This window comes from Drosophila takahashii, chromosome 3L, assembly GCF_030179915.1.
Source record: "Drosophila takahashii strain IR98-3 E-12201 chromosome 3L, DtakHiC1v2, whole genome shotgun sequence".
Lineage (NCBI taxonomy): Eukaryota > Metazoa > Arthropoda > Insecta > Diptera > Drosophilidae > Drosophila > Drosophila takahashii.
The window spans coordinates 13,867,436-13,876,553 of record NC_091680.1 but is presented as its reverse complement, the minus strand read 5'-3'; the positions used below and the strand labels follow the sequence as shown (position 1 = coordinate 13,876,553).

Here is a 9,118-nt window from a genome sequence, read left to right as displayed (position 1 = left end):
CGAGTGGTATTAATACGCTCTTGTTATAGCCGATGAGCACACTGATGTCACTTCCACTTTCGTCTCGTTTGCAAATTGCACTTGCAATGGTGAAAAATGCAGCGAACAAATATGAATAAATTCACAGCGGAAATGAGACATTTCTTTGGCCCATTGTAAACTTTTTGACTGACGGCCAAGGTTTTAGGGAAACCAAGAACTTGCTAGCTCATCAGTTATAAATAGAAATTACAAAACTATCTAATCTCAAACGATATCATTAATCTTATCTTAAATGCAGTAGCAATTACAATTGTTGAAGTTTGAATACTTATATCCTTTTATCCCAATCTAAATAATGCATTTAGCTAAAGCCTTGTGTGTAAGTTAATTTAAATAATGATCTGGGTCACACAGCTTAGTTAGATTTAAAGCTCACATGTGGTTAAGAATTTTTGAATCCACCCATCTGCAGCCAGTGCCAAATGTTCAGTGTGCAGATATGCTAACGAGCAGACAAACAGATTTTGGCATGCTTGGAAGAAAGCTATTTTCGGAGCTATTTTTAAACGCAGACAGACCATAAATTTATGGAGGGGGATTCACAAAAGGTCAACTGAGCATGAAAGCCAAAACTCTGACTTTTAACACTGGTTTAAACGAAACTTTAAATTAAATCAACTATGTTTTTCTTATAAATATACTTTAATTTAAAGTAATAATCCCTTATCTTTATATTCTAAATTTAATACACTGTTTAGCTATTTAAAATTATTACCTTTCTTCTTACATTTTTTTCTTGTAATCAACGATTTTTATTTGTATACCCTTACAAGATTTTTTGTGGTTCCCCTACAAATTACATTGTATCTTTCTAGAATTAGCCCTTTGCTAGATTATTCGTCGGGGGATTAGCATTTCGTGCACACAATTCCCCAATTTATCATAACTGACACGGCGACTGCAAAAATTGGGCATCAATTTGATGAAATTCACACGTATTTAGAAACTGTCAGAAGTGCCAGAGTCGCGTCATTTGTCTCATTAAGCCATTATTTCCGCTTCTGATACACAGAGAGAATTCTGACGTTCTCATCTGAGTTGAAAATGTTCTTAAAAATATAAATGCCTTTTTTAAGTTCAAAATGTTCTAAATGTGCTTAAATTAAGTTAAATTGGTTCTTAAAATCTAGTTGAGCTTAGAATGTTCTTGAAATATGAACGAAATGTTATTATTTTAGCACAGGGTTCTTAAATCAAATCAATTTTGTTCTCAAAAACCACAATCCCTCAAAATGTTCTTAGTTTAAGAACGAAAAGGACTAAAGAATGAACAAAAATTAAGTTGCATTTCAACTTAAAGTGATTCAAAACTCTATTCTCTAATTTTTATGGATTTCCTAGAAAGCGTTAGGATGTTTTCGTTTGACACCTAGCACGCATTAGGCCATTTTCCTTTGCTCCAATACGACCTTACCATTAGATTGGCCCTTTTCGTCTTATTTATAATTCCCAACTGGGTCTAGCCCTTCATGAACCAAGGCCAAGTCAGATATTGAGACTTAAAGACTTTTTTCTGGCTTAAGCCTTTAATAAACTTCCGCACTTTTATAAGGTGTAGGATGAAGTTACTTTTGGAAAAGGTAATTGGACAACTACCTTAATATTACATATAAATTACTTTTGATCCTAAATGACTCTTATCTTTAGCTAAAATTAAATTCAAAATGCTATAGAATTGAGAGCGAAATGTTCTGAAAATATAACAAATGAACTTATTTTTGTATCCATTTGACTTAAAAATGTTCTTGAATTAAGGACAAAATCAACTTGAAAAAAGAACGAAATTAACTCAATGTCGGATTATTAGCTAACACCATTTCGTTCTGATGTTGAGAACATTCAACTCGAAATGAGAACATTTGTGCTTACCCGGTTTTTAAGAACGAATGTTCTTGATTTGAGTGCAATGTTCTTAGTTTTTTTTCTCTGTGTAGAAATGCTCGCTTGACACTTCTCAAGAGCAATGGCAATCTTGGCTCAATGTGTTCGGGATCGGGTGGCCCGAGTATGAATGACATCATGGATCGTTCTGCGATCGTTGTGCGAATATTCCATAGTACTATATGTCTGAAGCGCCGCAGATCGCGCTCAATGACGCTGTCTCCATTAATCACAATCGTACGTATCAGAATCGCCGGAGACAGCCTCATCATCAATTGCAGCAATATGCCAAAGCCCACACAAAAAGATCAAATATGCACTGGCACGAGGGCGAATTTCAATTTTATATAACATTTCGCGACGTCTGATGGATGACTGGTGGACGCTTAGATGGTGGCGAAGGAGTCAATCAGTGGGCCAGGCGGTTGCAGACATTCGATTTCAATTGGTGCTACTACGGGAATGTTGGGATGGGGGAACGGGTCATCTGTCTGCTTGGATGACACTACTTCAAGGCCCTGTCCTTCGCAGCACCGAAGTAAAGAACCGACCAGGACTTGTCCGGTATATCGAACACGCTTTCCCGCTGGTAAACACTGGATGGTAAAAAAGAATAAGATCTTAGGGATTTACTTTTTAAAATAAAGATCAATTATAATCCTTACAAAGCTAAAAAGGGATTTGTATATTTTCCAGATTTTTTGATTACTAATTATTATTAAAATTTAATAAAATATGGTCATCAAATACTAATTCTTGTTCAAAAATATCTAAATTACTGGAATATATTTATTGCAATTTATTGTCATGATTTTAATGCTAATAAATGGTCAATTAATTCTGATTTTATACAATTTCTTTCAATGAAGATCAAATTAATCTCTTGATTACGCTTTGAGTAATGACAAGACAAAATGATTCTATGTTTAAAGAAAATGCGAATGTTAAGAACTTGATGCTTTTGAATTTGTATTAATAATCTTTATATAAAACCTCACCTGACCAATCGCTGGCGTTGGTGCTCAGGAATGCAGGTCTGCTTGGGGGTCGGCTTCAGTTCCAGGGCGAAGTCACTCTCGGTGGGATCCATAATCGCCATTTCGTCCTTGCCACTTTTGGATACCCCACGCTTCTCACCGAATTGAGACGTCATGGTTCTTTGTTTTGGGCCGAAAAAAAGACAATCGGGTTTAGTGAACGGGCAATTTATAGTTAAAAGAATTTTAAAAATCTAAAATTTACACTGCCTTGTATCGAAATAAAAAGTTGACTCACAAAAAATTAATATATGTTTTGCGTATTATTTGTGAGTTTCAACTGAATGGGTGCTATCGCTTGAACTAGTGTTACAACTTATAAGACAGAAAAAGCAAAGGTTTGAGAATGAAATATACGTCTACTTTGATTTATTTGTTTGCCAGTAGCCACAAAAAGTAAACCTAACAAGTCGGTTAGCTAAATTAAATGCCTGCAGAGTTTAGCAATCCAGCTCCCTAAAAAGTAGGCAATAAAATTATTATACATTTTGAGGAGGCCTAGAAGTATGCTATGCTTTTTGGAGATTGCTAGAAATCTTGAAAAATTTGGGTTTATTGAAACATCATCTTTTTGAATTCTTATAAAATTATTATAAAGAAGAAAATAATCAAATCTAGGTATTGCTTAGATTTTTCCCTGTTCTACTACCAACCATTAAAAATTAAACAAAAAATTCGTATAGAAAAGTGATCATAAGATTGTTTTATTAGATACAAATCTATCCAATTAGTACGGTAAAATTTAGCACTTGTTGTCGATCGATCATCAGTAGACCTGCACCTGAACGGCCAGGAATCTGCGGGCATTGTTGGTCATCTCCGTGATCATGGCCATGGGCAGCACCATGGCGCACCGACTGCGGCCGACGTGGCCCACTTCGTTGGGAGCCCGGATATCGTAGATATAGCCGGTATTAACCCCAACGCAACCGGCCATCTGGGGACCTAGGGTGGACCAAAGCGAAAGGGTGGCCATGGGTTGCATGCCACGCGGCACAAATCCGGTTAACCAGAGAACGAAGAATTCTATATCGGATTGGGACCTAGTACGGGATCCCCGGGTATTAACACCCAAAGCATTGGTTAAATAAGTACGGCCACTCATCACCAGGACGGGCAGTAGATCACGGAGATCCTCGGCCTGGGTGTCGATGATCTTATCCCGCACCATATAGACCATGTGGCACTTGGGCTTGTCCACCATCGTCATGTTGGTGTCCAGAAAGAAGGTCTTGGTCTCCCTAGCCTTAATCCGCTCCATGGTCAGGGATCGATGATCCAGTAGCAGGTGGTTATTCAAATCGGAGACGAAGCACAGTCGCTGGCAATCGGAATCGGGACAACGAACGGGTGATCGCGAAACGTCTAGTTCCTTGGTCTTTTGCAACTTGGTCATCTGGGGTTTCTTCTCGATCAGTCGGATGAGTTCCTTCTCCGAACAGGCTATCGTGGAGAACTGAGCTCGCGGGGCATTCAAGCAGACTTCCATGGATTCATCTAGGCTCCTGATTAGCTTAACAATATCCAACGGATCGTTGACGAAGCTGGAAAAGAGAGCTCGCTGCGCCGAGGACAAGAGAATGCACATCCTGCGCGGTTCACCCAAGGGCTGGGTTCGCTCGAAATTATCCCTGGGTCGATAGCCACTGGGCATGTAGAAGCCAACATTGGCAGGGGTTGCAAAAGGATTTCTCAGCTGATAGGGCAGCGGTACATAGATCCTTTGCTTTCTGACAACTATACTTTCTCTTTGTGTCGTTGATAAGGGGGTTTCTAAGTTGGTTTCCGTATCCGAACCCGAATCACTTTCAGTCACGGTTTCCGTATCGGTTTCGGATTCTAAAGAAGGATCTAATGTTTCAAGGCTCTCTTGGGAAATCCGATCCGAATCCAAATCCTTGCTCTTTATATATGGTTTATCCTCTTCGTGTAGAGCCTTCAACAGGGTTTCCAGACTTTCTTCCTTGTGCAACTTCTTGCCTTCTGTTATTTTCTTTTCCATTTCCGCTTTAGACTTCAAACGTTGTAAGGTCATATGTGCTCCTCCACTCTGTCGTTTACTTCGTCCCGAGGAAGAGCGATGTGTCCTTTTCTCCAGGACATCCAGTTCCGTTCGGGCCGTCTCACATTCCGCATCCAGCCGGTTTCTCATCAAGGCCAACTTTCTCATTTGTCGCCGTTTCTCGAGTAGCTTCTTTTGAAGTTCCATATTGCTGGAATTCTTAGGCCGGGAATCTGGGCTCTTTGCCTGCTTGGAGGTCCCTGGTTTGGCGGAGGATTCATCGGCAGCAAAGCGACGCTGCAACTTCTTGATGTCCTTGATGGTAAGACCCGGTCCAGTGGTTAAGGAATAAAGATCAGAGCTCTTTACCCGCTTGGTGGAGGTTTCAGATCTTTGATTCTGGTCATCGCGATGCTTGTAGGTTCTGGCATATGGATTAACAGGCGACAGGCGACGATCTAGTTCGAGTGGTAGTACGGGATTCATATGCCTAGGCGGTGTGGATCGCATTAGTTCGATGCCCTTGATCTTTCCAGATCTTTTACTTCGTGATGGAACCACTTTCGCAGGACTTGAATTACGTAGAGTGCTCGCATCAGATCGAGTACTCGTCGCTGGGGATACATTTAATGGAGTCACGGGTGGTGTGACAGGATCATCTTCAATATGCTGATTGCGATTCAAGTTGCCATGCCTATTGGGCAGTAAATTGAAGGATCCACCGTTTCTCGGCGGATCCACGGCCTCGACGGCCCAATTATTCATATGGTTAGCCAGACTGGCGGCCTGTTGATTCTGTATACCCTTTCCGGAATTCAAAGTTGATATCCTGCAAGTTACCGAATCGATCGAGTCCAAACTTTGTCTGAAAAGTATCTGAACCGATTCGCTGGCCGCGTTGTGCTTCATAAAGAAGGTCAGTTCGTTGCACAAGTTGCACCAACTGGAGGCGCCCTCTATGTAATCCTTTCCGGAGTTTTGGAATTTGTCGGCGGTGCAGGGACTTAAGCAATTTCTTCGATTACCGCAGCGACTGCACTCGTACATACTCTATCCAGACCCCGATGATGGAAGGCCAATAGAAACACTAATAAGACAATTTATAAAAGCGCTACCGAAAATATACAAATAACAGTGTACAGTTTTTGGTTCGGTTCCCATTAAAAGGGAATGTAAACAATGTGAAAATACAAAAGGGTTTTTGAGTTTTCGAAACCTGACAACTGGATGGAAAAACAGTTGATTTAATGATCTCAATTATTAGCTAAAAATATTAAATAAAATATTTTATTAAAGTAAATACCGAAATAAACATTTATTTTAATATTTCAGAACAAAATTCCATATTTAGAATCGCTCAACCGTTTTTCTAATGCAAACATAAAGCATTTTATTTTCAAGTGGCTTATATGGGATTTTTCGGTTGATTGGTTATTTGCTTTTCCGGTCCGGCCCCTTGGAGATACGGAGACATCTTCGGTCACTCAGGTGCTGGACCCATCCATTGACCGTGAAATCCGACGCCGAAGGTCAGGAGGGGACGTGCAAAAAACACTCAGTGAAAAGCAAATTCGGGGAACCTTGGATACCCAGACCAGCCATGCTCCAGTTTATACGCCTCGAGCCGGAGCTCTCGAGCGCCATCGAGATTGTCAAACGCCCCGTCAAGTGGCACCTGTCAGCAGGTGAAGACAGAAATGAAGAGAGGAGAAGCGCTTAAAATGGATAAGCGTGCTTTTTTTAAAGGTGATGATTAGGTACACTTTTTCATAAAAATAAACAAAAAATTATACAAAATCATAAATAAAATGCTTTCCGTTTTTAAAAATATCCTGTTCATATTATATTTTTTTAATAATTTATTGCGAATTTATTCCTTAATAAATAATTGCTTTATTTACTTTATAAATGCTGTTATTAAATACATACATGTTTTAAGATCACAGCATAATCTTATAAGCCACAAGTAAATAAAGGAGTATATGGGGAATAAGTACTAGCTGTTTTTAAACCAATAACAATTCTTTACGTACGAGTATTAAGTATTAAAATATATATACATAATTAACAAAATACATATTTATTTAGATAGGAAATTACACAATAAGCTTTTATTTTTCTTAAAACTATTTATACATTATTTATTTATTTAGTAGGTGGTCTTCCTTGTGGGCTTTAAAAATCGTAATGACTTTCAGCAAGGGTACGAAAATAGCCAAAAGCGGCTTACACTGAGACCAATTGAGGCTTGACTTGAATCGGATGGGATCGAATTGCTTCGGCGGCCAGTGGCGATGAATCAGCTTGAATATTCGAACATTTAGCCATTCGAATGTTTGTTTGTTTGATTGTTTGCTGAGATGCACCAAAATCAAAATCAAAACCAAAGCCGAAAACCGAAAATCGACGACAAATCATAGATGGTCTGCGCAAATAACGGAACCCGCCCCGAAGCCCACTGTTTGAACTTTTTCGAAGGTCTCCCCTGAAGCTGTACTCGTATAAATATCATTACATTTTAGTGTTCCGACATCAGACGCTCCACAGCCAAACATCCAACAAGATGGTAAGCATTCACCAAGAGAACTAAAAGAACTAACAAGGATAATAAAGGATATAAGGAGACCATCACAAAAAAAAACAAAATAATATATTAAATTAAATCTTGCATTCTTTTATAATGCTCAAAATTTATTTTTTAAATGCTAGAAACTGTTGAGTTATTTATAACCAACTAAAAATTACCTCGAGTACCGATAAAGTGCTCAATAGTAAACATAGGTCGATTAAATCACTAATAGACTTTTAAATAGTTAAAAAAAAAATTCCGATAAAAAAAGATGATCAATAAATATAAAAATTCTTTTTTTAGTAGGGTTCCATTTTAGTAATGATCTTGGATTCCATTTCTTAAATATTAGCTTTTCGATAAACACATTTTTTGCAGAATTAACTTTCTAAATTTTTTGTATTTATTTTAAATTTTTAGCATGTTATTTTTATAATCTTAAAATTTAATAGATAATATCATATCACTCCCTCTTAGAAAACCTTCTGCCTGACCCTCGCTTTGTGCGCCTGCCTGGCGGCCGCGGATGTGTCGCACCTGCAACCTGGCAGCAGCTACCTGCCGCCTCCTCGTCCGGAGCACGCAGTGTCCATGAGCATCGAGCAGCAGGAGCTGCGCGAGCTGCCCGAACAGGTAGAGTACATGCGTCCGAATGAGCAGGGTCAAATGGAGCCGATGCCCAGCAGTCTGCTCACACCTCCCGCTCCAGTGGATCAGCAGGAGGAAGCCGTGCCCTCCACTCGCTACCTGCCACCCGCACCAGTTGCCGCCGCTCCAGTCCAGATGGATGCTGAGCCCATGATGATGCCCCAGATGGAGATGGCTCCCGAGGAGGTTGTCATGGAGAAGCTGCAGGAGCAGCCAGAGCTTGCCAATCGTTACCTGCCCCCCGCACCAGTCTCCGAACAGCAGTTGACCTACCAGCAATACCAGGAGCAGATGCAGCAGTTCCAGATGCAGGAACAGCAGCAGCAGGATCAGCAGCCCCAGGAGGAGCAGCCCCAGCAATTTCAGGATCAGCCAGCTGCGGAGGAGGAGCAGCAGATGCCATACATTCTGGATGTCCAGCAGCCCATGGCTCCGTCCGATGTGGAGACCCAGGAGCAACTGGAACCGGAGCCCGCCCACGAGCTCCGTGCCGATGGCTACCACTACAAACAGGCCGAGGAACAGCGTCGTCTGCGGCATTAAGTCATCTGCGGATTTGAGTCACCGAATGACGACATCGAGTCACCCGGTCATGCGTCATCCGATTGTTGTTAAATGTTTAGCTTAGTTCTTAGAGAACCGATTAAATTTCGACTTTGAAGAGTATCTGCTTTTGATTATTTCCATCTGGTTTCTATTAGTCACAGGGTGTGTAAAACGTGAAAGAATTTCATTCTTTATTTAGGAATCTTGGATAAAGAATAGTGTGATTTTAAAATAGGAGTTGAATTTTTGTCTAAATTTTTAGGGAGTAAAAAGTTCAAAAACAGTAGAAATTCTTAAAACATCTATGATTAAATAGAATCCTAAATTTTTATAACCATAATTTTGGTTTTAGCTAAACATTGAATCTTTAAACTACATTATTATTTAAGATAA

General features: G+C 39.9%; 3 protein-coding genes across 4 annotated transcripts; 1 reads left to right on the top strand and 2 right to left on the bottom strand.

The window, feature by feature from the left end:
• Positions 1-2,238: 2,238 nt before the first annotated feature.
• Positions 2,239-3,280, bottom strand: LOC108066504 (uncharacterized). 2 transcript variants are annotated; one of them, XM_070215779.1, is made up of 3 exons: positions 3,199-3,271; positions 2,922-3,080; positions 2,239-2,519 (listed from the first exon to the last, which is right to left on the bottom strand). In XM_070215779.1, the coding sequence occupies exons 2-3, from the start codon at positions 3,074-3,076 to the stop codon at positions 2,429-2,431; spliced, it is 246 nt and encodes an 81-aa protein (XP_070071880.1). In that variant the 5' UTR covers positions 3,077-3,080; positions 3,199-3,271; the 3' UTR covers positions 2,239-2,428. The 2 variants fall into 2 exon arrangements, with proteins under 2 accessions (XP_070071880.1, XP_070071879.1); XM_070215778.1 differs by having other exon boundaries at positions 2,922-3,280.
• Positions 3,281-3,638: 358 nt separating this feature from the next.
• On the bottom strand, positions 3,639-6,162 carry LOC108066491 (uncharacterized). The gene has a single exon (XM_017155025.3). It carries the CDS (start codon positions 6,007-6,009, stop codon positions 3,727-3,729), a length of 2,283 nt encoding a protein of 760 aa, XP_017010514.3. The 5' UTR covers positions 6,010-6,162; the 3' UTR covers positions 3,639-3,726.
• Positions 6,163-7,454: 1,292 nt separating this feature from the next.
• On the top strand, positions 7,455-8,727 carry LOC108066479 (nuclear transcription factor Y subunit beta). The gene is made up of 2 exons (XM_017155011.3): positions 7,455-7,528; positions 8,009-8,727. Exons 1-2 carry the CDS (start codon positions 7,526-7,528, stop codon positions 8,720-8,722), a joined length of 717 nt encoding a protein of 238 aa, XP_017010500.3. The 5' UTR covers positions 7,455-7,525; the 3' UTR covers positions 8,723-8,727.
• The last annotated feature ends 391 nt before the right edge of the window (positions 8,728-9,118 follow it).